At 40.3% G+C, this 25,490-nt stretch overlaps 3 protein-coding genes across 5 annotated transcripts; 2 read left to right on the top strand and 1 right to left on the bottom strand.

Moving 5' to 3' along the window:
* Positions 1–454: 454 nt before the first annotated feature.
* On the top strand, positions 455–15,554 carry LOC140316220 (uncharacterized). The gene is made up of 11 exons (XM_072393962.1): positions 455–708; positions 4,920–4,985; positions 5,322–5,342; positions 5,454–5,726; positions 7,533–7,653; positions 7,795–7,970; positions 8,199–8,344; positions 9,844–9,991; positions 10,089–10,270; positions 10,353–10,445; positions 11,155–15,554. Exons 2-11 carry the CDS (start codon positions 4,940–4,942, stop codon positions 12,067–12,069), a joined length of 2,121 nt encoding a protein of 706 aa, XP_072250063.1. The 5' UTR covers positions 455–708; positions 4,920–4,939; the 3' UTR covers positions 12,070–15,554.
* Positions 15,555–16,267: 713 nt separating this feature from the next.
* On the bottom strand, positions 16,268–19,749 carry LOC140316221 (E3 ubiquitin-protein ligase TRIM69). Its single transcript, XM_072393963.1, has 5 exons — positions 19,341–19,749; positions 19,027–19,122; positions 17,653–17,886; positions 16,935–17,238; positions 16,268–16,851 (listed from the first exon to the last, which is right to left on the bottom strand). The coding sequence occupies exons 1-5, from the start codon at positions 19,404–19,406 to the stop codon at positions 16,298–16,300; spliced, it is 1,254 nt and encodes a 417-aa protein (XP_072250064.1). The 5' UTR covers positions 19,407–19,749; the 3' UTR covers positions 16,268–16,297.
* Positions 19,750–22,235: 2,486 nt separating this feature from the next.
* Positions 22,236–25,386, top strand: ino80e (INO80 complex subunit E). 3 transcript variants are annotated; one of them, XM_072393971.1, is made up of 8 exons: positions 22,236–22,297; positions 22,587–22,669; positions 22,766–22,836; positions 22,911–22,963; positions 23,048–23,129; positions 24,075–24,192; positions 24,508–24,606; positions 25,107–25,386. In XM_072393971.1, exons 1-8 carry the CDS (start codon positions 22,270–22,272, stop codon positions 25,311–25,313), a joined length of 741 nt encoding a protein of 246 aa, XP_072250072.1. In that variant the 5' UTR covers positions 22,236–22,269; the 3' UTR covers positions 25,314–25,386. The 3 variants fall into 3 exon arrangements, with proteins under 3 accessions (XP_072250072.1, XP_072250074.1, XP_072250073.1); XM_072393972.1 differs by lacking the exon at positions 22,236–22,297 and adding an exon at positions 22,332–22,418; XM_072393973.1 differs by lacking the exon at positions 24,508–24,606.
* Positions 25,387–25,490: the final 104 nt, after the last annotated feature.

Raw genomic sequence — 25,490 nt, 5'->3', positions numbered from 1 at the left:
ACGATTTTTAACGACAGGGTGAGGGAAGTCTCACTGTAAGAGGACTTTAATTTGTAGCTTATGAACTTCTTGTGTATCAAGTGACATTAAAATAAATCCTGATTAGCATTTTAGTCCCCCCAAAAGGGAAAGTAGGTTACCTTCTCATAGCAATTGTTCACAAATTGATGAATAGAATGTACAACTTATGGATTGACTATTGTGTTGGAGTGAGAGTAATAGCAGAAATACATCATGTCATCCTGTGGTTTAAACAAATGATTAAAAGCCTAAAAATGGAGCTGAACTCAATGATAACTAGGTTTGATAATAATAATAGTCTTAATACAATGTTACAAGTTTAAAGACGTTTTAACCCATGCCAGCTGTGAGATCGTCACACCAGCCACCCTATAACCTAACATCAGGGTCTGGGTTGCTTCTGGATGCTGTGTGATGACCGTCAGTGTCTTTGGGGGGGCGAAGAGTGGCCGGTGTTTCCCGACACGAGTCGAGTGGCTCCGAGAGCGAGCAGAGCCCGACATGTTCTGATCATCTTCCAAATGTTGAGCCCGAGTCGTGAAGTGCTGCTCTTGAGGGGGGCGAGGTTGTAAGGGAGGGAGACGACGAGGGAGAAAACAGGCAACATTCCTGCTGATTTCCACTTCTGAAAAGGATCCCGGCATCTTCCCACCGCACCGCACCGCACCTGCAGCCGGCCGGTCGAAGGTGGGTGATTTTCCTTTGCTCAACATACATGTGCGGGAATGTGCGTCCTAAATTTGTCTGGAGCGTGACGGGTTAAATTCTGCAGTTTTTTGGTGGATGCAGCTCGTCGGCTGTCCCGGCTCGGATGTGACTGCTCCACACTTTGAGCTGCGAGGCTGATCATCAACTAGGAAAGATTTGAGACGATGTTCATCCCGTTTTGAACGGATCTGGCGTTATTATGGGTTTAGCGTTTTTGTCTCTGGTGGGATTCAAATCCTCGAAAATATGAAAATTTAATGTTCTGGATGAAAATGATGTTCCATTTCGATATCAGGTTGACTGATCTAAAGTGGTAATTATATCAGCTAATATGCAAAACAATTAACTGTTATCGATAGATTATGAAAGCCATATTTTCTGCTCTAATGAAGTGACATTCTTCGCCTGGGAATTACACATCTAATGTAAATTTGATGCCTTATCGGAGAGGATGCTCTCAGGCTGTTTCCTCTGTCTGCAGTGTCCTGCTGTGTGGGCACAGCTGCATGCTATGACAGTCCTTACACGATCAATTGATACAATCCTCCTGTCTGCATCACTATTTCACCCTTACATACACTGGTTCCTATGTTTTCCTTTTCTTTTCTTTATCAGTTCTGGAAAGTGTTTGTTAATGCTGTACACAGCTCCACCCCCCACCCCTACACACACACACACACACACACACACACACACACTCACTCCTCCCTCACGCCCATTGATTTTAATTGATCTGACAGGTGCAGCAATATGGTGGAGACACTTCTTATCCTTTAGTTCACTGCAGCCAGCTTCGTATGAAAATAGGTTGTCCGCTGCAGAAATGATGAAATGTCTTTCTGCTGCGCTGACCTCAGACATCAGAGAAGCGATGTTTCAGAATTTTGAACGCACCTCATATTTGTGTGAGATGTGCCGCATTTGAATCAAACATTTAGTATTTCCACACGTGTCTCCTCTCTTGATGCAACAATGCATTTCTTTTTTCGCGTCATGATTTATAAATGAGAACAATATGTGCTTCTGGGTCTAAGTGTGTCTGAGCTCACTTTTAGCATCATCCTCCTCATCATCAGGATGACTTGACCCCAATGTCCCCTCACATTACTTGTGCACATAAAAAGAGTAGCGTGCAAATGAAGGAGAAACGATGAAGGGACAGAGTTTCTTTGTAGATTCCCCACATCTGCAGTCATTTGAAGGCATTTCCGCCTCTTTAAAGGCCAGGGCACAAAGACATGTCTGTCCCTCTTGTGAGCAGGGAGTTTGGAGTTTGAGGGAGCACAGGCCTATGCTTTGATTTCAGAGTGGGATGCATTGACTTGGATTATATAAGATAAGGAGGAGGAGTGGATGAAAGAGACGTGATAAAGAGAGAGACAGAGAGAAACGCAGGAAAAATGGGAAATGATACAGACGCCACGTGACAGGGAACATGGCAACCGGACGGAACGTCATATCAAAAAGGGAGAAAATGTGGTGGAAAGAAAGTGTGGGGTGATTTAAAACAACCAAAAAAAAATTTAAAAAAAATACACCGAAAGGCTAGTCGAATAAGGGGACAAGGAGCATCGAGAAGGATAACGGGGATAAATGGTAACACTTCTAGATGTGAAGATGGTGGTAAAAGTGAGACGGTGGAAGAAAAACAGGATGGAGACCAAATGTAAACCCAGTGAGGTAGAATAAGGACGAACTGAAGCGTAGAAAAAGTCTGGAAAAGATGGCAGATGGTGCACATGTCTGTGACTACACATGAAAGCTCTTAATGTAGCTTTTTGCAGTTTTTTTCATGTTTATCCTCACTAAGGCACACTTTTGCTTTTTTAGCCTGACAGCCGAAACAAAGAAGATTTCAGATATTTATTTATAATTTATTTACCTATTTTTGCCTCTCAGATCTCGTTTTGGCACATCGGATTGTCAGTAAGACTCTTTTTCTTCCCAACCAATCAATCGCATGCTTTGAATTAATTAATTAATGTATTAATTGAATGTTTACCTCTACCAGGGTAAACAATAGTTCTTTTTTTTTAGTCAGGTGAAACAATAAGCGCATCATGAAGCAGCTTCAAAAGAGGGTTCAAGCCCCCCAGAAAAAAGAAAAACTTGGGCTGCTCTAATGACTTGTAGGGGACACTTTGTGACTTTTTGCCCAGAGACAATGTTCTGTGTTACACAGCTTTGCTCCATCATTTGTTTGTGATACAATGTGATCAGTGGGCTTTTGTTGGCTCTCTGCCCAGAGTGGAAAACACAGTGCAGAGGCTTGTGTGAGGCCTTATGTGAAACAGCAATTCTGGCTGTCAGATTATGACACTGTGAAATGCCACTTTTTCTCATTAAATACCAAGAAACAACAGGGCTTCCTTGTTGTTGTTTAGTAATATGTTCATGTCACATGCATACAAACACAGACAGATGGCAGACATTAAAAAATGCACACACAGGGTTATTCACAGCGTGAAGAAGATAGCTTAATGCTTCATAATTTCCGGTGGGAACCTGATGCTTTAAGATGTGTCTTTTGTTGTAAAGACACACTTTAATCTTTAGTGCATTTTTATTAGCTGCCGCAAAGTGTGACTGCAAGCACCGCAGGTGCCTCCTGGGCTTTGTAAATGAAAACTGCAGCAAAATCTGTTTTGTACAAACTCTCTTAATGTTTTGCCTCAGATGACTCTGCTGCATCATCATAATCCTTCCTCGGTGTTTCAATTTCATTCCTCCAAAACGGAGAAACTATCAAGGTTTCTTGTAGCTGTTGTTTTTCTAGATATTTCCTATTGGTGAGTCATCAAACTGATTCCTGTAAGTTGAATTATATAGAGATTAATCAATTACTCTGTTTTTATACATTTTGACAAATAATCATTAAACAGTCTGAGTGTGACCCAAAGCCAGAGGGCCCTCATAAACATTCACATGCCCCTAAAATGAAGAACCTCTCTAACACACGAATGCCTGTTAATGAGACCTTCAAACAGCAGTGTCTTTGACAAATAAACCTACTCCTGATCCAGATTTTTAACTGCACACTGGTACGCTGTTTCTCGCTGTTTCTCATTCACAATGAGGAGGAACAAAGGAATAAAGAAAGAAATCCTTTCCCGCAAAGGTATGTAAGTTCAAAAGACGCTGTTTTGTGTGAATAATTAAATATGTTCATACAATTCTAATGAGGCTGATGTCCATACCTTCACTTTCACTCTCTTGGCATACAGATAAACCCACTGCTTGCTCTTACGATGCTGCACTCTCTGACTTTGATCACTGCAGGTGTTTTCTCCCACTCCCCTTCTGATCTCTTTTAAGTGAAAACCACACAACAGTTTCTTTTGCGCCGGCCTATTGATGCGTTTTTTTTCTCTCATGTCCTTGCCTAGAAGAGAGACGTTCAAATCATCAGTATTCCCCTCTATGCTGTAATTAATTGGGATTCTTCCCAGACACTTTCACAGAGTTGTGAGGAAATTATGTCTGCTATTTTCTCTTCTATTCACTGTGTGGTTCCTGTTTGAAGTTCACTTAAGGACTTAAGCACACACATGCACATATACATATATATATATACATATATATATATATATATATATGTGTATATATATATATATGTGTATATATATATATATGTATATATATATATATATATATGTATATGTGCGTGTGCTGCTGAGAAGATCCACTATAGGTCATTATAATTTTTTCTTTTAGAAGATTTCCCCTGTAGGATTCTATAGTGTAGAATATACTGTATTTCTATATCTGATTATCTCTGATAATCAACAACAGAATAGTGAAATGGAGGTGCACCCTGTTTAATGTTTTCATTTATTTTGTGTCCCTGAGAGATTACTTTTGTGTCTTTCCATCGGTCAGCTGGTAATGCTTGACATGATAAAAAAAAAAAAAAAGAAGAGATTTGGTGCCCTTTTCAGTGTTGACCCTAACAACAAAATGAATATCGAGGTGATCTGAATGAATGTTTAAAGCCTGAACCTTTTTTTTTTTTTTTTTAGAGTGAGTCAAAACTTCAGCAGTCACTCTGTTCCAGATGTTGGGTTTTCATCATCGCTCAACTGATTTTCCACCTGAAAACAGACAAATATAGAAAGATAGAGTGCACAGATATTAACGGAGTTGAATAATTTCATGTTGATCGCTCTGAATAATTCCCTTTTTCTTTTTAGACAGAAAAGAATCAGCCATTATGATGACAGTCAGAGTGATTGCACTCAGCTTTCTCATCGCCGCAGGTATTTTCATTTGAATTTGTCATTCCGTTGCATGAAAATGTGGCATTATATAAATATATGTATTTTTGCATTGGTGCACATGAGTGTTGAGTACTTTCACTGTGAGCAGGTACAACAGATCATGATGCACTGTGTTATTTACTCTGGGGAGACAATTTTTGAAACAAATAGTTTTGCAGTTTAAAGTCAAGCTGATGTTGTTTGAAAGCTCAATATGTTACATAGACAGTATGTTGATATCACATGAGGTATTGTATGATTAAAATCTGAACAAGATCTAAAGAGAGTCTAAATATTTTCACTGTTTTTAACTCTTTTTTTTCATCGTTCTTACAGCCATTGCTGCCCCTGTAAAAGGTAAAACCTGTTCTGTGCCATACATCTAATTCTGACCCTTCATTTACTGAATGAGTTATGAGCTTTCCTTATTCTCTTATACTTTATTCCCCGATCCATCATTTAATCCAGTTTATGAGGAATCCAAGACGCTATTCCATGGGGAGGATTTCCACATCTTGCTGCCCTCACGTGAGGTGGAGGTCACGTTTAAGAACATGTCCGACCCTCGAAAGCCTGTGGTTCTGATGAAGGGTGGCAAAGTGGTCAGCAGTCGGGCCAAACCAAACCTACACCTCAACCACCTCATTATAGAGGCTGTGGGCGAGGGGGATGAGGGCGAGTACACCGTGAAGAATCCAGAGAATCCAGATGATGTCAGGAGGATTATGCTTATAGTCAGAGGTACTGGATGACATGACACTTGGAGTGATAATGAAGCCTAGCGTCAATTAACACGTCACATGTACAGGCATAATTTAATCATAAATTAAGGTCTGATGGAATTCATAAGATTTAATCTGCACTAATTCTTTTTGGAGCTGTGTGTTTAAACTAGCATTTTAAAAAGCTAACAATAAACTATATGCAGTGGTTTTTGCAGCTCTCAGCTATGCTTATATGAAAAATGATTTTTTACAATTTGTCTAAGAGAGTTGAGTTCATTTAAAACTATCAACTTAAAAAACAAAGCAGTGTCTGACTGAATGAAAAGCTTCTTCAAACATGATAATCCTGACTTTTAAATTGGTTTGTGACTAATGCTTCTTTTAGGTACAGTTAGATGCTGCTTATTTTCCAGGTTAATCAAATTCCAAAGAATTCTACTATTTTCTGGATTTATGTTTCTACAGTTGTTTTGGGTCAAAACCCAAATAATTTTGTTTTTAGTTATAATCATTGATTGAAAAATGACCATGTTTATTATTTGGTTGGCACAAATGGTGCCAGTTTATTTTGTTATTATTGATTAATTTATTATTCCCGTTTAAATATAGTTATTGATTAAGAGACTTTCATATATGGATTTATTTAAAGTTATGAGTTTTCTTTTTAAATGGGTGGATTTTCTTGAAAATTTGATCTGATCTCAAACTGAAACCCCTCCTACATTGACCTTTGCAACTTTAAAATTATCGACTTTTTGGAATGATCAAGATCCGAATCTTCATCCAAGAATTTTTGATTCATTCTGCTACGATGGAGGTATTTTATCTCTGACTGCTATCATTATTGAATTTAGTCTTAAGACTATTGCAGATATCATACCTTACATCTGATTCATAAAACTGCTGAGCATGAAAAGATTTGCCAAAGTAAACCCTAAAAAAATCATTTGTATCTTACTTGCTTGTGGTTTTTAAATCTTAAACTGACAGCAGCTACTAGCAACCCCAATCCTCATGTAATCAACTGGAGGATTTACTTAAAAGGCTGATAGACCAAAAGAGAAAATAAATATTTTTTTGCGGATGAGATCATGGCACTTGTAGGGGAGATTGGAACTGGCAACAGGCATTATTTTGACCTCACTTTAATCATACACACAGCAGCTGGATCAACCTTCAGTATGCACACTCTGTTTGACTTGTAAGTATTACAAGTTGCAGCAGTGTTGAGTGGCTATTCAGATGAGATTATATACACAGATGCACAAACATCAATATGAGTGAAGATGGGAACGATTCAAACAGACAGAGCGAGAAGTGGGCTCAAACCCAGCAGGATAAAGGGAGCTGTAGTGTAGCAGTATGTAGAAGAAGTGCCATATGGAGGAAGTAATATGTTGTGAGGTAATGAAGAGGTGTTTTTGTGTGAGAGTGCATGCTGGAGCTGCCAGGCAGTAATTATGCAGCTCTTTAACCACTAACCCACTCCTCTATCCTTCCCTCCCCTGCTGTTTTCCTGTCTTTATCTTGTCTCTGCTGTCTTTCCTTCTGCTTTGCACATCTACCCTCTCATTTCCATTACCCTGATATTTTTGGATCATTGCTCCTTTGTTTTTCTGCATCTGTCCCCTTTTCCCCACATCTGTGGTACTATTGCTTCTTCCCCCTAACTGCCCCTTCCCTCCAACTGCCTTTTCCCTCCTCATTTCTTGTTTCAACTCAAGCAAATAATCTACCTGCACTTTCCTGTCCACTCTGATTAACCTTTTACTTCCTTTACTCAAAGATGAAACGTTAACCCCAATGATTTTAAACCTTTTAGATTGCACCATTGAGCAGATAATCATATATGGAGGCATCTTCCATATGCCACTGTCGGGGGTGAATCTTCCCATCACTCTTGAGTACAGGCCCAGCGTGGTGGAGGCCAATCAGACATCGAGGTACAGTCAGTAAAATTGCATTGATATTTTAAACTCCAGAATCAGTGTTGACATGTTTCAAACCTTGATCTGCATGTGCCGAGACAGAGAGCCATCAGGAAAGGTTGAGAAAAGTTAATTCTGTGACTTTCCTCCCTACAGACCAGCTGTGGTGGTTCTGACTGCTGCAGGGACTTCCATAGAGTCCTATAAAGGCCGTATCAGCGTCAATGAGCATTCAGTTACCCTCAGTGCTGTTACAGGTGCAGATGAGGGGAGCTACACCGTGCGGGATGACAAAGGTGTTATCCAAAAGAAAGAATGTCTAAATGTCAAAGGTGAGACCGCAAATGATGACAGATTAATTTCCTCGCCATGCTTGACTTCTTTTAAATGGCCAAAGTTTTCATTAATGTTGCACCAGTTTTTAAGCGCCACCTCATTTGTCATAATGGATTTTAAAGACTGAAACGCTAATGGCAGGCTAATGCATTTTCATCCAGTGAATGGAGCTGTGATTTAATCATTGAATGGCTGCTCGTCTTTCTTGTCTGTTTGTGTCTTAGAGCACAAGAATTTTGTGTCCCTGCCGTACGGTAAAAGACTGAAGATCAACCTGATGCTCAACAGCTCTTTGGTCCAACTCTACTACACCCCTGACTCTGACTCAGCCTCAACCCGCCTGCTGCTGGATAAAGGAGAATTTACCAGTGTAACTGAAACCTCCTTTTTTCTTATAGATCCCACCGCTCTAGGCATTGATTTTTGTCTGTACTTTATAGCAGAGATATAAAAAAGATTCAATCAAAATTGCTGAAAACATTCAAATCGCTAAACCATAACCGTAGTAAGTGATATTCTTTTAGGTTCCATGTCATTATAATCAGAAGTCTTCTTTGCTATTCATCCCTGACATTTCTATTGCTGGTCAGTTGCAACCTCTGATTCCAAAGAATCATAGACTCTCTATATGGAGTTGATGTATTACTGAATAAATTAGTTTTCTGTAATTTTCTTTACATTATCAAGAATTACATTAAGAGAACAAATGTGAAAAGAAATGAGACAAAAATATCATACTTGGTCATCTATGTATGTATTTTATGAAAATGCTGTTTAACAGTTGAGTTTAAGTCGAAATTACAGTCTGGTGTTTTCAGTCAGAGCGATGACAATCAGATGTGAGTGGGAACAAGGAGTCTCTGTCCAAAGTCTGACTTTAACAACCTGTTTGTGAAAGTGTTTGATGCAATCAAAGATCATCAAAGATCAAAGATCAATCTGACCTCAGAAAATTTTTTATTGGTGCCCATCAGGCTACTAAAGATGACAAAAACGCCTCTAAAGAGTTTGAACTCAATCAGTCCACAGTCATTCTGACTGTGTACAAATGGAGCAACTAACTGAATCTCGAGAGAAAGTGAGTCATGGAGCAAGACATTCACGCTAAATAAGTAGTTCTGCGAATGAATGGCAAAGGAAGATAAAAGGACATTCTGACTGTGTTATAAATTACCCAAAGGAAGCAGTTCGTGAAAGGAAATCTACTAACATGATTTTAGCTGTTCGGTTTGGTTTAATGGACCAAAATACCTCTAAGCTGTTGAGCAGATCTGATCAAGAGTCACTATAAAAATGTAGTTGCTGCTATTGCTAAAGAAGGAGTGCATACCAAGTCCTGAAAACGCAACATTGGTCCACTTTCCTTGAAAAATTACATTGTAGATTATTTTTGTCCAATTTCATCCCCTGTGCTCATTTTGACTTATTTCAGGACATGTGAACATCCGAAATGAGAAGGTTTATAATCTGTCTATTGCTGATAAAACATACATTTACATGCTTTTGTTTGTAAACAGACACAATATGAATACAGAAGCACTTACAACTTACAAAGTCTACACACAATCCAGATCTTTGCTAATTTAATAAAATACTGAGACATTCACAAGCAAAGCATAAAAAACACATGGCAATTGCGTGTTTTACAACAGACCCCTTAATTTTAAGTAACTGAGAAATGCGTATTGATAATAAAACCATTTTTCTTCACTTGTATATTGTGTGAGCTAAAGCTTTGTTTACTTATTATTTGTTTTATTTATCATTCTGAATATTTTTTATGTTCCTGTCTCATTAGTCATTGATGTAACATCTATTCTAACCATCATTTATTTTTTTGAAGATTGAAAATGTCTGTTTTCATTCTAGGCCAAAACGGAGCTGGGTTTCGACGATCGTCTTTCTTTGGATGGTTCGTTGGTTTTTCTTGATCCGGTTAAGGGTTCAGACGCAGGACTGTTCAAAATCACGGACCAACATGAATTCACCGTGTCCACCATCCACGTGAAAGTACAATGTAAGCCAAAAAGAACAGTATTTTTGTTCTGCTCTATTCATGTAAAGTAATTTCAGTAAAAGGTTACTTTGATGTTTACCCTCCTTACTTTATGCAGCCCAAAGGCTGGAAAAACTCTATGTGGCCATCATTGCTCTGTTGGGCTTGCTGGCTTTCCTTCTGCTGGTCTGCCTGCTGTCCTGCCTGATCAAAGTGAAGAAGAGGGCCAAGAGGGCCGCTGCCCTGGAGAAGTTGGCTCAAAACGCTGGCAAAGAAGACGAGGGAGAGGCCTTTAGACAGGTTGGAGGGATAACCATTCAGCTAAATTGTACAATGAGGGGTGCTCTGATATAATTCATCACTTTTGTGTGCACCTTCAAAGGTGGTCAAGAACATCACCAAACTCAATGAGGATTCCAAGCATTCCCAAGCTGATAACACGGAGAAATCTCAGAGCACTGAGGTTGACATCAAAGTAAGGACAAGTGAAATTTCTTCTTTAAAGATGAGTCATTGAGTGTTTTTTGTAATGACTCAGTTTTTATGCTGTTTTCTGCGTTCAGACAGTGGCAGCTTATTCAGAACGCAGCTGCTAGAGTCCTCACTAAGATCAAGAAAGTGGATCACATCAGTCCAGGTCTCAGATCTTTGCAGTGGCTTCCTTTGCGATAAAGAATGGATTTTGTAATATAGTTTTGTAAAGCCTTGAATTATTTAGGGCCCAAAGTATATTTCTTATCTGCTGCTGTTTTATGAACCGTTCTGACCTCTCAGGTCTTCTGGGACAGGTCTGCTTACTGTCCCAAAAACATGCAGAAGCAGCTTTCAGATTTTATTCTCCACAACAAACTCCCAGAAAACCTGAGGTCTGCCCCAACTCTCTGTTCTTTTGAATCAAGGCTGAAAACATTTGTTTGCCACTGCCTTTTATTGAGTTAAATACTTTTCAACCTTGCACTGCACCGTAGTGGCACTGTGATGTACGGTCACCTGTTTTGTGCAATATTAGCTTATTATTATCTTCTGATTTATGTTACTGTTTTGAAAAGCTATATGTTCCTTTTCTATTCCCATGCGTGTCTGTCACATCTTGACTTAATTCCACTTTGAATTAGCCTGTTGTTTAAGGCTACAAGTTGTGCAGAAAATTAACTCGTCTTACTTTGCTGTCTCTTTGAACTCAGGGTCTGGAGGTTTCCTCTAAAGAGGTTGGGGTTGGTAACCTAGAGACCAGTGACTCAGGTGTTGGCTTTAACACTGCTCTCCCTCTGGACACTGACACTGATGCCCCTGATCAAATCCCTGACTCTGAGGCTGTAAGCATTTCTATTGCTCCTGAAACCAAACCAAGTCCTCCATCTGCTGCTGGGCCCAAGCCAAGTGCTCCACCAGCTATGGAAATTAAGTCAAGTCCAGTATCTGAAACTAAAGTCAGCCCAGTCCCTGAGACCAAGAAAACCCCTGACCAGCCTGAGGAACCAAAGTTGGAATTGCCCAAACCAGCCGATACTAAACTTAGCCCAGCTCGTAGCCCAGCTCGTAGCCCAGCTCGTAGCCCAACTCGTACCCCAGCTCGTACCCCAGAGCCCAAGGCTAGCATGAGTCCAGCTGATCCAAAGCCTGTGCCCAGCCCAAGCCCAGAGCCCAAGGCTGGTCTGAGTCCAGCTGATCCAAAGCCTGTGCCCAGCCCAAACCAAGAACCCAAGGCTAGCCTGAGTCCAGCTGATCCAAAGCCTGCGCCCAGCCCAAGCCCAGAGCCCAAGGCTGGTCTGAGTCCAGCTGATCCAAAGCCTGCGCCCAGCCCAAGTCCAGAGCCTAAGCCAACTTTTCCTGCAGCCACAGCTTCAACACCTGAGAGCAAGAGTGCCCTAACTCCCACACCTGAGCCGCCCAAACCAACCACACCAGAACCTATTACCAATGGTACACCTGAGCCAAGGCCGGATTCCAAACCAAGTCCAGATCATGCTGGTATTATCGGAAGCTCAGCTCCAAAAGCAGTTCCCCCTAAAACCCCTGAATTAGAGCTGAAATCTAGTGGTGTTGTACCAGAGGCCAGCAAAGATGGTACTGTGGCCGAGGATTCAACCACAACTTGAGAAATGTCAAATGCATAAAGGAAGCCCCACAGATCTTCTACCACCACTGCAGACAATCGAGCACCCCCTACCAAATGATGAGGAAACCACAGCAGCTGGGGAGAGGACGTTGATTTAACTAAGGCCTGAACCCATCGTGATAATGGTATCTCACTTGTCTATAACTAACACTAAAACCTTTGAGACTTTCTGATTCAGACACGTCACTTAAAAAACACGGCTTTTGATTGTTAAACATTTTAGTTGTATGCAACTCGCAGCCTTGTTTTTTTTTTCTCATCTCACAGTAAAACTGCCAAACTGCAAATGAAATCTTTTGCAGAGTTTACAACTGAAATCTCCATGTTAACTCCACAAAAAGATGTTTTGTAAAATATCCAGAAAGGTTTACGACATTTCATCAAATTAGCATGGTAGAATTCATAATTAGACTTGAACTAACGATTGTTTCCCATTCAGATGTTTGTTCTTCTATCAGCATGTGGATGAAGCTTTCGGAAGGAATTAGGGTTTAAGTTGGTGTCACCCTACTAAAAATAATGAAGACCCTCCAAATCATAGTCAGCACTAGCGTTGATGTTTTGTACACAGCTGAAATCTTGACTATTTGCTTTAGCTACTAAAATATCCACAATAAAGAGGTTTGTGCAACTTTAACCAAGGAAAAACATAGTACTAGAGTACTAACCCCACTATTAATAGACAATACTTTTGGACGGACTGAGTTTCAGACTTCCTGTGGATATCTCAGAGGATTAAAATATTTAGCAGACAGGTCCCTTATGTCAGGATCAACAGATTTACAACCTTTGATTTGGATTTCCTCGTGGCTCTGTAAAAAAACAAAAGAAATGGAACTATTACAGTTTAACAGGAAGCTCATGCCTACAGAGATTTCAGAAACCTAATAGATTCTCCCTGTTCTGATGTATGTTGGGCTTTTTCAATTACTCAAAGTGTATTGTAGCTTCAAACTGTTAGAATATGCTTTGTTGCTTGCTTAAATTATTTTTTTTTGTCTTTTTCTGCCATTCCATCAACGATCCGCTCCTTTTTTTTCCTTGTCTTTCTCTCTGCATCCTTCTCATCTAAAGCGTTAAGTTTAGTTATTAACGACAAAGAGTTCTTTTCAATGTGACATTTAGAAAAAGCATCATTGTTGGTAATTACCATCTTCACTGGCTCTGTAATACCCCATCTGTATGAGACCCTCACACTTTTTCTCCAGAGCTAATTTGAATGAGTTGGGTGTTTAAATGTGCAGTCATAACTATGAAATCTTAACTCTTGCATGGCACAGAGGAGGTGTGCAGATACATATGTATGTTAAAAAAATGCATGTCTCTACCTCATTTTTCAACTGGTCCAAGTTTAATGCACTGAAATCAGCAAAAACACTTTGGATTTTTGAAAAAAGCACAAAAAGACAGCCATGAAAATTAAATCAATTGATCAAAGAAAACGTTGAAAAATTCCAAGTAGATCTGTCTACATTTGATTTGCCTTTCTTTGAAGCTTTCCTGGCAAACAGATATTTCTTATGAATAGATGATAATTAGATGTTATGTCAGCATCCTAAAAAGCCATAAGACAAAACACAGAAAATCAAGCATTCAGGTTTGATACCTTGCCGATGTATTAACTAGAATTAAACCACTATTAACAGGAATTTTAGATCATTTGAATGTCAAGGTGCCTCAGTGTTAAATGGGTTTAACGGTATCAGTTAGTCATACAGCGACGCTCTGGTGTAAAATTTGTAAAACACTGTATATGCCTCATTTCCAGCCTGGATCTGTGAGGGAGCCACAAACACATTTGGCAATCCTGACAATGCACACACACACACACACACACACACACACACACACATACATGAAAACCACAAATAAGCACCACAGATTTGTAAATACTGCATGTGTATGCCAGTTTAACCCCTTAATGGCTGAATGTTTTTAGTGTATAGAACAACTCTTGTATCATACTGAGTAATGGAAAGAAAACTAATTCAAATTTCTCGCCAACCTTAAACCTAATATATAAATACATAAACAAAAACTATATCTTATATATATATATTAATATTCATTAATGTCTTGAACTAATTTAACAACCAAATATTGTAAAAATCCAACCACACTATATTAGCTAATTTTAGATCAGCTATCTGCTGTTATTCCAACCTGTTGATACTCAAAGCATAACACATCTCTCACAATATTTACACGTCGTATTATGATATTTATCCAATTTCACTTATTGCATCAACTGCAGCATGCCCGAGGCATTTTTCTGAGCAACAGGCTTTTATCGTCAAAGAACTTGTGTCCATGTGTGTGACCGGAGAAGTGACGTTTTGATGTTGTCATTGCTGTGTGATGAGGAGTTGTCTGTCGAGTCTGTGTGCCTACAGTATGATGTACGTATCCACGAGGGTGGGTGATGTATGACTGAGTGTGTGCTGAATCTATGCACAGGCAGTTTGTACAGAATGAAACTTGTACTTTCTGTGTCCGTGTGATGTGAGTAAGGTATCGATGTGCCTGCTTAAATCATCTTGCAATGTGGAGAAGTAAGTGCAGTGTTTAAGTCATGAGTGTGAATGTGTTTAAAACCACAAAACAATGTTGAACATTGATGTTCAAATGAGTCTTGTCTTTGTTTTAGTGCCTAAAATGTATATTGGATAGTTGGTCTGTATTGTGTCAATAGCCACCTCCTAATGGCACCTTTGTCTTATTAAATAGGATTTTCACAGGCACATAACACAGTTTGCACACCTGAACAAACGCAGTACCACTCATATGAAATAAATGTGTACAGAATTGATGGAGAAAATGTGACTTTACTTGATTAGAGGTAGCATGTAGACAACTGAATGGGTTTTATTTGTAAGTGAGGGTGTTTTAATAATCGAGTCTGTGGCACATGCTGGAGTGAGTGAGTGATGTCATGACAGCAGAAGTTGACTTTCAAAGCTTTGTGTGAGTAACCCTCAGGGTTATGTTGTGGTAAGCAATGGACGAGAGGCGGCTTAAGCTGTATCTCCATGCGCCACCACTCTGTCAGTGATTGTAATAACGAATCATCCAGAGTGAATTAAGACTTGAGGGAGACAGAGAGTGAGCGGTGTGCTTGCTAAGCCTTTGTTTTACACCGAACCATCATTTCAAAGAAGGCTCAGTGTAGCGAGATCACATCTAAGTGTTACCAGAGGGATTCTGGTTCTGTACCTGCCTTTGAGAACTCACGAATAGAAACCGCCACTATTAACACCACTGCAGCTCCTTGCACTATATGAGTTGTCTCTGCCCTCTCTGATTACTGCTGCTGTCTCAGTCTGGTTGTGGTGTAGTCCCACGTGGTCTCTCTGTACTCCCTTTTTGCACAACACTTCACACAGATGTTTTGTAACGACAGTTGTTGTTTTTCTTCCTTTATTTCATGTCTGAAGGAATACTAAGAATAAACAAAAGATTCTGACATTTGCTGTCTTCTTGTCTTAGTTTTCCTTCTTTATGATCAGCTAACATGCAGAATGACAGCTTGGTCTCAGATGTCCTTTCTGTCTCAGTCTAATATCTCACTCAATGTCAACCATAATTTTGTTCTGGATATCACATGCTATTTTTTCACCACGGGCAAACCCACTGCTTCGTTCGCCAGGACTCATCATAGCTGAGCACATACAACAGAGATATTTATATACAGGCCAAAGGTAACATCGTAAAGCTGTTTACACCTGCTGTGGTCAACCTTTCAACCTTCTGTATGCTTCCATATTTAAGAACCTCATTTTCTAATCAAGCCAGTTAACACTCTCATGAAAGCACATTTTCAAAAGCATTTTAATCTCATGATATCAGTGTAATGAGAACAGAAAATATTTCAAGATGATGGCAACAGCCCTGAACTGTCATTCAAAAAAAATTGATTGTTGAGTTTCTCTATTCACAAACTCTTTCAGAAGGTTGACAGCACATATGTAAATGATTTCAGTTAAGAGTTATTTGCTTTATTGTTTAATCTGTCACCTATTTTCACCCTCTTGTGAAAATCCTAAAATGAAAATGACTTTCACATGAAAGAAAGTGAAACTGTGAATCATCCAGACGAAAAGGCTCAAACATTTGGCACAAATCAAAATCATTAGCTGATAACTCTTCTAAACTATCATTTGTATTGGAAATCACAGATTTTTTTCTACCGCTAGTGCTAGAACTACATCTTATAGAGAGGGGTTAAAGACCTTAAGTGGTGCTGTGTTCATTCCATCATCTGTATCACATGGGTTATAGAAGGGGAACAGGGGACCCATGATGGTTTCCATGGAGAAGGTATAAATTGGCGCCATGGTAATAGCATTATAGAAAGTCACCTCCTCCTTTTCACAGTCCAAGAATACACCGATGCGGACAAGGCGGAGAGACACAGTGATTTTGGTGGGCTTTGGGTCAGTGCAGGCTAGGATAGATCCGCCCTTCATGGCCAGCGTCCAGAGGCCGCTGGAGGTGCCTGTCGTTGCCATCTCACCTCTCGGAACATCTTCCCGTGCCACACCCACCCTCCATGCTGTCTTGCTGCCCACCTCCACCTCCCAGTAGTGTCGCCCGGTGGTGAAGCCCTGCTGGCCCAACACACAGTAATAATAGTGGAACCGACGTGGGTTGGCCTGGATGTCTGAAGTGTCTTTATCCTCATCAAACCAAACTGAAGTGCGGGACTGGGACAGGGACAAATTAGGGTGGGCTGTCTCAGGGTCAAAGGTGATTGATGTAATATCTACAGGAAGAAACATATGGAGTTACAGTGAGTTATGCTGCTGAGTTGCATGTTTTGGTATCAAAGGACATACATGAACATACTTGGGTAGAGGCAGCTTTTCATGTGCTTCCATATCCTGTATTGGATGGGGCCCACAAACTGACCAGAACGAACCTCTGTGTCCACCTCTGCTGGAAGAACAAAGCTGACCTGAGACCTGATTAAACAAAGTGACAAGACAGAAGGGCTGAAAGATGGGTGGTAGAACATCAGTCTGTTTGACACACCACAGTGAAGGTCTTTGAGATAGACTGATGCTAAAATGCACTCCCAAAAATGAAGAAACGTTAGTTTTGATAAAACCACAACCACAAAAACCTGCCTTTTTATGAGATCCTGAATTTCCTGCAATGAGAGAAACAGAAGAGAAGTTCATTATCCCAAGTATTCTGTTTGCTGACCAGTGTTAACTGCCTTTTGTCCCCTCACTTTTAAATGAGAAATTGATTTTAACTCGCAGAACAAGGCAACTGTTTAGATGATCAATGTTTACAATTGATCAAGCACCAATGCAACGCTGCAGAATAGCTTCCTTAGATGTAAAGCTGCAGTCAGGTGATTTCTTTACAGCTCTAGATTTTATGGAGCTACTGTTACAAGTGAAAAGTAAGGTCAGTGTATCAAAGATGCAGGGCAGATGAGTGGAAGCTCCTTGCTCACATGTTAAATCAATGTAAAACTAAATCCACCTTTGTGTAGCAGCAGTAATCTAAAGCCTGTAATAAGCCAAAATTCAGTAATAATTAGATGTAACCTCACTTTGAGCAGCTTGGGACTGTCGTCCTCGGCCAGTTTGCTGTTGAGGACTGTGATTGCACTTTCCAGGTCTCTTGCTTGCGCTACTATCTTCTTCTCTCTCTCCTTCAGCTGCTTCAGTTGTTTTTGTCTCACCCTCCTCAGCCGCTCCAGGTCATTATACTCCTCCTCATCCAGGAAACGATGGAGATTCTGAAACTCAGATCTGATTTCTCGTTCCAGCTCATTAAACCTGGTCTGAAAGGATTGGAGGAATTGTTATTCAGTGAACATCTTAGCAGTAACTTTTTTATGCAATAATAATCCTTCCATTTACAGTTACATGTACAGATAAAAAGGTCTGTAAAGCTTTGGACACTGGCACCGTTATTCTAATTTTAGCTTTGCCTCAAAACACGTGTAAGTTATAGGTATGTAATGAATATGGGCTTAAAATGCAGGCTCTCAGCTTTGATGCCGAGGGTAGCTATTAATATCTACGTTGGGTAAAGAGTTTAGATCATTTCAGTTCTTTAATATGTACAAACCTCCTTTTCAGGTACTCAAATGCAGATAGAAAACGTGTCATTTCTGAAACAGCTTTGCTTTGATAGATGAAACTAACCTGCTGCTGAAGGACAGGAAGAGAAAAACATTAAGCATTAAGCTTGGAATGGTTCATTAAGAAATAAAGCATGAGCAGACAGTATAACTACACGACATGAATGGCTTCCTGTGGGACTACGTCAGAAGTGTTTATTGATGATGTCACAGAGGGCAGGCCCAGCTGGATGAAATATAAAGCCTATATGGAAATACTGTTTGCTCAGACTATGTAAAAGACTGTGAAGCTGAATGGACAGTGCTTCACAGTTTAGGTGGACAATCACTCAAAGTGAAATCTTCTGCAATGGGGGAGTCAGCCAGCTGATTTCAACCTGATTGAGCAACATTTCAGTAGCTGAAGATAAAACTAAAGGGAGGAGGATCCATAAACCAACAACATCTGAACACCGCTAAAGTAAAGAACTCGCAAATGCCACAAAGGAGGAAATCCAGTCTTTGGTAATGTCCATCGGTTCCAGACCTCAGTTAGAGTTGCCTGCAAAGGTTTCACAGTGATGAATTTAAAAAGAACAAGTCCTGAACACTTCCTCAAATGTAAAGCTGAAAGTCTGCACTTTAAGCCCACATGTCTGATACAACTGTAATTGTGATATGCTTTCTAAAACCGTAAAAAGAAGAAAAATTGTCAGCCTCCAAACTTTTTCAGAGATAAGTATGTGATAGTATGGATCATTATATCTAAAATAGCTCAAACAATTTTTTTACTTCAAATGTTACTGAAATAAGCATCAGTTTGAAAAAGAAAAAGAGTTAATAATGCAGCAAAGGTACCTCTACTTCCACAGAGTCTATGTACGTCTCTCTTTCTGCTTCTCTGCATTCATCTACCTCATGCTTGATTCTTTTAATAGCCTGGATAAGCTTTTCCTGTAACACACACACACATGCACATACAGGTGACAGAAAATTGGAGAAAATACACAGTAACAGAGATATTACGGATTTAATATCCTGCAAACTGAATTTTTTTGCTTATCAGATATTGACTTTTAGATAAATAGTCACATTATGAAAATAAATCTATCTCCTGTCAGCTGTTCTAATAAAAGAAGCAGCAGGTGAAAACTGTAAAACGTGAAGCTTACCTTGTGATCACAGAGAAGACTTTTATAGCAGTTGTTGTTGGTGTCTTTGGTGTGGTTTTTGTACATTCCAGTTTTCTGCGTGTTCAACAAAACGGAAACAAAAAGATCTCTGAGAGACTAAAATAAAAGTGATAGGGGCAGTGAGAAGGGGAGACAAAGCAAAGGACATTGAAACACATCAATACAGTGAGGGACAGTAGACAGTGAGACAGAGAAAAACACACATGCCAGCACAATGAAAACAGCAGTCAGACAAGGACATACATCCAAGCTGAAAATTAACAAGAAGAAAAGTATTGACAAGCACTGGTGGTCAGGAGCAACAGCCTGACTTGAGAATATATGGATCCATTAAAAGTGGGAAAAGGAGGGGTGGGAAAGAGGCAGATGACTGGAGCTGCCAGCAGGGCTTGCTGGCTGGCAGCAGCGATTTATGGCAGTAGACACAGATGAATCTATTTCTGTCTCGCAATGTCTTTGGAAACAACAAGAGAGACAGCCAGTAAGTCAGATATTGTGTTTCATATCAGCAGTTGTTTTGCCCAGATGGGAAACAATCCATGTTTATTTTTGCAAGGTAGGTCTCTAATGGGTGAGGGATTAAAGGATCCAGTGCTTTGAAAGCTGCATGAAATGATACTGTTTCACTCGCTGTGCCTCGCTCTTTTTCATACTGTCTTTTAGAGCAGCAATAGATATATTTGTACGCTTTATAGTTACCCACCCTTCAAGGAGTGCTATCTGTATGGCACTACTCTGTGGTAATGCTCCTCTATTTTTCAATTCGCCACAGGTTTGTCCACTTATATCAACTTTTTATATCTTTCCTCACCCTCCATCAAATTCACACACAGGGGTGTCTGGCTATGGTCTATGGTTATGTGCACTGAAGCAGTGTCTCTGCAAATGTTCTTCATCTATAATTCATGGTACCCAGCCCTGGCAAGAGACTGTGCTGAGCTAAGGTTAAGAAGCAAAGTCGGTGCAGTACAGTATGCGGTAGGCGGGAGGACACCGACAAGGTGATTCAGTGACGCGCCCAGTCTTGCTGCATGAAGTCATGGAAGTATTTTTTGACTGATAATAAAATTAACAGTAAGATACTGCTTGCTGGAAGGAAATTAGAAGATTTTTCATCGTCCTTTTTTATGATTTTATCACACAAATATCTTATAATCACATGTCCATTGAAATTTATGAAATTAGATGATTTATTCTCCCAGCGTTTAATGCATGAGTCCAGGCCTGTGGACCAGTAGATCCCATCCTGGAGCTGACAGACCAATGTGATAAACAATGAGTGTCTTCAGAGACTTCTCCAGTTCCTTTGCAATAAGGGTTGGTGCTGGATGTCATTCCTACCCACAGTATTAGTCTTATACAATGATTTTTTTTTATGATTATTTGATCTGTACGGTGGTGTGCTGGTTAGCACCGTCGCCTCACAGCAAAGGGGTTCCTGGTTTGAATCCCAGTTGGGGCCTTTCTGTATGGAGTTTGCATGTTCTCCCTGTGTATGCGTGTGTTCTCTCCAGGTACTCCAGCTTCCTTCCACAACCCAAAAACATACATGTTAGGTTAACTAGTGTCTCTTAATTGACCTTAGGAATAAATGTATGTGTAGATGGTTGTTTGTCTCAATTGTCTCTGTGTGGCCGTGTGATGGACTGGCAACCTGTTCAGGATGTATCCTGCTTCTTGCCCAATGACAGCTGATATAGGCTCCAGCCCCCACATAACCCTGAGTTAGATTAAGCGGGTATAGAAAATCAATGGATGGATGGATCAATAAACTTCTATTCTGCCAAATTCTATTCAATGGCTCAGTTTGTCTGTGCTTTGGCCAGACGTGGCATGTCAGAAGGATTTTATTTTTTGGTCATTTTAATACCCACACCAATGGTTGAAGTTCTCAGTCTATTTGTTGACTCACTTGAAGACTTGGCACTGCTCAAGTTTGGCTCAAGGCTGGTGGTTCAAGCAGGAAAAACAGCAGGCCAATTAAAATTCAAATGGCTGGATAGAAACAGGTTAAAGTGCAGAGAATGAGGTCCGCCATACTACTTCGATCCCAGCTTTACAGTTAGAAATCGGAGGAACACCACTGGTAGTTAGGCAAGCAAAACTGGCAATGCATGTAATTAAACTAAAGGGACATTAAGGTGCTTCCAGCAAAAGTAGTGTAGGAAAAACTTAGGAGAGAGGCTAAAGTGGTGGAACAGCTGAGGGTGAAAGAGGCACGACAGTCCCTTAAATATACTGGCTATTCACAGTGGCGCAAAAGTGGGTATGCACTATATGCGGCACATAGGGGCACTACCAGAGCAATCGCGGAAAAATTATTTCGAGTAGGCATTTTCTTTATTTAACAGCTTTTCTGCATGTGTAAATGATATGATCAGTAACAGAGGCATGTTTCTGATTATTACTGTAATCTAAGTAATCCGATTACAGATTACTGTAATCTGATTACTGTAAATTTATCATAGAATTGTTATGAATGGGGGGTACCAGTCATTTGTCTGCATAGCCATCAGAAAGTAGGTAGTTGCACCCCTGGCTATTCATTCCACCATGGATGCTTCATACACAAGAAACATAGTAGCTTTTGGTATCTTTAGAAAGCATTAAACAAGTTGATAATTTTGCATATTCAGGTATGGTACAGAAGAAATTTAAAAAAGTTAAAAAAAACACTCACGAGTCATGGTGATGGCACTCTTAAACTGAGAGATGAGGATATCTCTCAGTCTCACTTAGACCTCGACATACAGTGAAAGCGGTCAATAAAAATGATAGAAACAAAAGAATAAGCACCCGTTGAACTTCAACCACCTGACCTGCGAGTGGCAGCACTGTGCTGTAAGACATCGAGCCTGCAGGAAATTCAGGAGAAGAAGAAGACAACGTCACAACAGTAAACAAGAGCATGTCGCACAGACAGACTCAAATAAGAGGTAAAAGCGGTTTCTAAAAGAGCATATTAGCTATGGTCTTTCAAAGTCATATTTGCATATTTCAACAGTCTTTGTATGTGTGTTTTCCGCGGTCTGTGAGACCTACGTCTCTGTATCTTTAGTAAGTTAGGTATGAAATATTAACATTCCCAGCATAGCACAGCATAGCTAGCTGGGCTCCTCATCCTGTTGGTCACAAACCGACGTAAAAACCTCATGGTTTCACAGACATGAAATTACCATGATGTGTGCTACAGCAGACAGCTGGTTTTCTTTGTTTGTGTTTCAGAAATGAACGGTCAAGCGGACGTCGAAGTGGACTACAAGCGGAAATACAAAAACCTCAAACGAAAATTAAAATTCCTCGTTTATGTGAGTGTTTTCATTTTAAGCAGTCGTGTTTTCCAGAGACACGTGCGGCTCCGTATCTGAGCTGAGCTTGAGTTTGATTTCGATTTAATTTTCCAGGAGCAGGAATGTTTCCAGGAGGAGCTGAGGAGAGCACAGAGAAAACTTCTGAAGGTTTCCAGGGACAAAAGGTTTGATTGTTTCTCCATAAAAATGTTCAGGCGTTCGGGAGTGCCATAAATAATTAAAGTCACCTGTTTCCTAGCTTTTTACTGGACAGATTGCTACAGTATGAGAGGGTGGATGAAGACTCAACAGGTACATATGAAACATCATGCTGTTGATACATGGTGTTGTGCTCACTCTGCTTATGGATCAGTTTTTTTTTGTCCTCTCCTCCAGATTCAGATGCAACAGTTTCATCTGACAACAGTGAAGTGGAAGGACTCAGGGAGAAGGAAAGAGAACGTGATGGAGCAAAGAAGTAAGTTGGCTTTTTAAAAGGGAATTTAAAATTGGAAACTGGGTCATCGAGATTAAGGTAATCTGCAACCTATCTTAGTGGGTCAGAAAATGCATTTTTTTTGTGTTTGGCTCTGGGACATTAACTGTTGATCCTTTGGGTCCTGACAGTTATTCAGGGGGACCTGGATGGATCTGGTTTGTTCGTGGGTTCTGGATGGGACTGTCATCAGGATGAGAGGCTTGTTCCATTATTTGGGCTCTTTGTGGGGGTCCTTGTGCTGTTCCTGGGCAGTTTTGTTGTGTAACAGGTGCATTATCTATGGGAAGTACACTGCCATCACCAATTGCTGTAGGAGGGTTGGGAGTTTTGTCTAAAACCACGGCTGGCATGTGTCAAAGTAACAACCACATGAATACCAGGACCCAAAGTTTCTCAGCAGACTTTAACTTCATGCGATTGATTAAAAAATGTGTTTTTACTTTTTCACAAATTAAGTTGCTCTGTTTCGAGGAAAAATTGGAAACTGAGGAAAAGGTCCAAAAAGGATGAAGGATGCACTTAAAAGTTGCTCATAGAATTTAGCCCTTACACGTCAGATATGTGGATATGAGCACACGCTTGAAAATAAAAAAAAAATACAAAAATGCTGACATGATTAGATGAAGCATCTATCTGTCACAGTCTAACATCAACAAATCAGATTAATGAGGCGCCATGAGCAGAGCTGCTCAGTGACAAAGAGTCATCATTATTGACTGTCGTCATATCTGGAAGCTGCCAGAACAGGACCCTGATTGGTCCAAACTTTAGTTTAGGCCACACAGAGAGTTTGGAGCTTCACAAACGTGGATATGCCTGTGATTGTGATTTTATAAATTTCATAAAAATCCCGCTGCCTTACAAAGGAAGTTTACACTTGGCACATTTGGAGTTTCTCAAACTTTAATCTTGGACACTTCCCAGGAGAAAAAGTAGTCCCGGGGCGTGCCTTTCGTCGTCATCATCTCCTCATCTGTCCCTGCTGTCCCGCCCTGGAGTAAATCCCCTGCAGCCGTCTGGTGCTGGACCCTATCTCAACACTGTGAGTTCCCATCTTTCCACCCTGTATCTAAGCAGCAGTACCTTTGCTGCCATTGTCATCTTCTCATTGGCAAACATAATCCCTGTTTTCATTTTGCATTATTTGATTGTTTTATCATTTTATTCACATCTGTTTAAGTTTTCTTTTTTGTTTGAGATTTATAATGGCGTCACTGTCTTTGTATTGTTCATTCCTCTGTGTTTGTTTTTGTGTGTGTCTGTGTGTGTGTGTGTCTTCGTTGTAAACTACTTATGACTGTGTGCATGTGTGGTCATGTGATCATTTGGGAATTTGGCGCCTGCATGTGTTGGGCAGATGCCCTTCCCACCAGAGTATTTGGCACTGCCAGCTGAGCGGATGAAGAAAGAGAGAAAAACAAAGGCGCCTAAAAACAAGAAAGAGACCACGGGGAAGGTGAGAGGGGAAAATGAGACATTCAGAGATGGTAATAATAAGAATGATAATACTGGTAGTAATGCAATGGATACAATATTAACATCACACAACCTGCATATGAATGTGCTATTTCGAGTTCAGGCCAGAAGGCATAACCAGTTTAATATGTCACTGTGTCTTTGCGCAAGTACAGAGAGTAAAAACTCAAAATATTAATTTTTATATTAATCTGTCTCAGAATATTTTTTTAATTCAATATAAAGTCTAATAATGAAATTTCAGGATACAGTTGTTTTAGTAGATTCAGCCCCTCAAGTCATTTAAAGCTTGGCACCACACTGAGGTGACTCTCTTTTCAGTATTTCTATAAGATCATACATGTTTCACATGTTTTGTCTTGATTTAATTTACACATCTGTGACGTAGCCATCCACGTGCACTCCTTGTTCCTTCATCATGTCTCCCTCCCTGCCCTTTTATCATTTCTAACCTTTTTTGCTTCACGCTGATCTCCTCAGGTTGTTGCTCCAATGGCAGCCAACTACTCATCAGCCGCTGCGGCGCCTCCAGCAGCCAGCAGCCCCTTCAGCTGGGTTCCTAGACAGATGCTGAGTGGAGATGCAGCTGAGGAGGAGGGGGACAGCGATGGAGACAGTGACAGGGGAGATGAAGACAGAGGGGAGGGAGACGAGGCAGAACTTGTCATTGACATCCCTAATGAGTGAGCCTGAGCGTGTGGTTCGATGTATTTAATTGTAGGGCATGGATGGATTTACAACTACATGTGTGTGTGTGTGTGTGTGTGTGGGGGGGTGGGGGGGGGGGGGGGGGTGGTGTTAAAAACAGAACTTGAATGAATGTGTTTCTGTACTGAGAGGCAAATCCCACAATTTCAAAGGAGA

The sequence above is a fragment of the Leuresthes tenuis genome, unplaced genomic scaffold (genome assembly GCF_036924035.1).
Source record: "Leuresthes tenuis unplaced genomic scaffold, fLeuTen1.0.hap1 SCAF_10, whole genome shotgun sequence".
Lineage (NCBI taxonomy): Eukaryota > Metazoa > Chordata > Actinopteri > Atheriniformes > Atherinopsidae > Leuresthes > Leuresthes tenuis.
This window is presented reverse-complemented; position numbering and strand designations above follow the sequence as displayed.

Coding starts and splice junctions, on each gene's coding strand:
- LOC140316220 (XM_072393962.1), top strand. CDS start 4,940: ATGATGACAGTCAGAGTGATTGCACTCAGCTTTCTCATCGCCGCAG. Junction 7,654..7,794: donor GAGGCCAATCAGACATCGAG/GTACAGTCAGTA, acceptor TCCTCCCTACAG/ACCAGCTGTGGTGGTTCTGA. Junction 9,992..10,088: donor CATCCACGTGAAAGTACAAT/GTAAGCCAAAAA, acceptor TACTTTATGCAG/CCCAAAGGCTGGAAAAACTC.
- ino80e (XM_072393971.1), top strand. CDS start 22,270: ATGTCGCACAGACAGACTCAAATAAGAG. Junction 22,837..22,910: donor AAGGTTTCCAGGGACAAAAG/GTTTGATTGTTT, acceptor CCTGTTTCCTAG/CTTTTTACTGGACAGATTGC. Junction 23,130..24,074: donor GAACGTGATGGAGCAAAGAA/GTAAGTTGGCTT, acceptor GACACTTCCCAG/GAGAAAAAGTAGTCCCGGGG.
- LOC140316221 (XM_072393963.1), bottom strand. CDS start 19,406: ATGTACAAAAACCACACCAAAGACACCAACAACAACTGCTATAAAAGT. Junction 19,123..19,340: donor GTCTTCTCTGTGATCACAAG/GTAAGCTTCACG, acceptor TGTGTGTTACAG/GAAAAGCTTATCCAGGCTAT. Junction 17,887..19,026: donor TAGACTCTGTGGAAGTAGAG/GTACCTTTGCTG, acceptor CAATCCTTTCAG/ACCAGGTTTAATGAGCTGGA.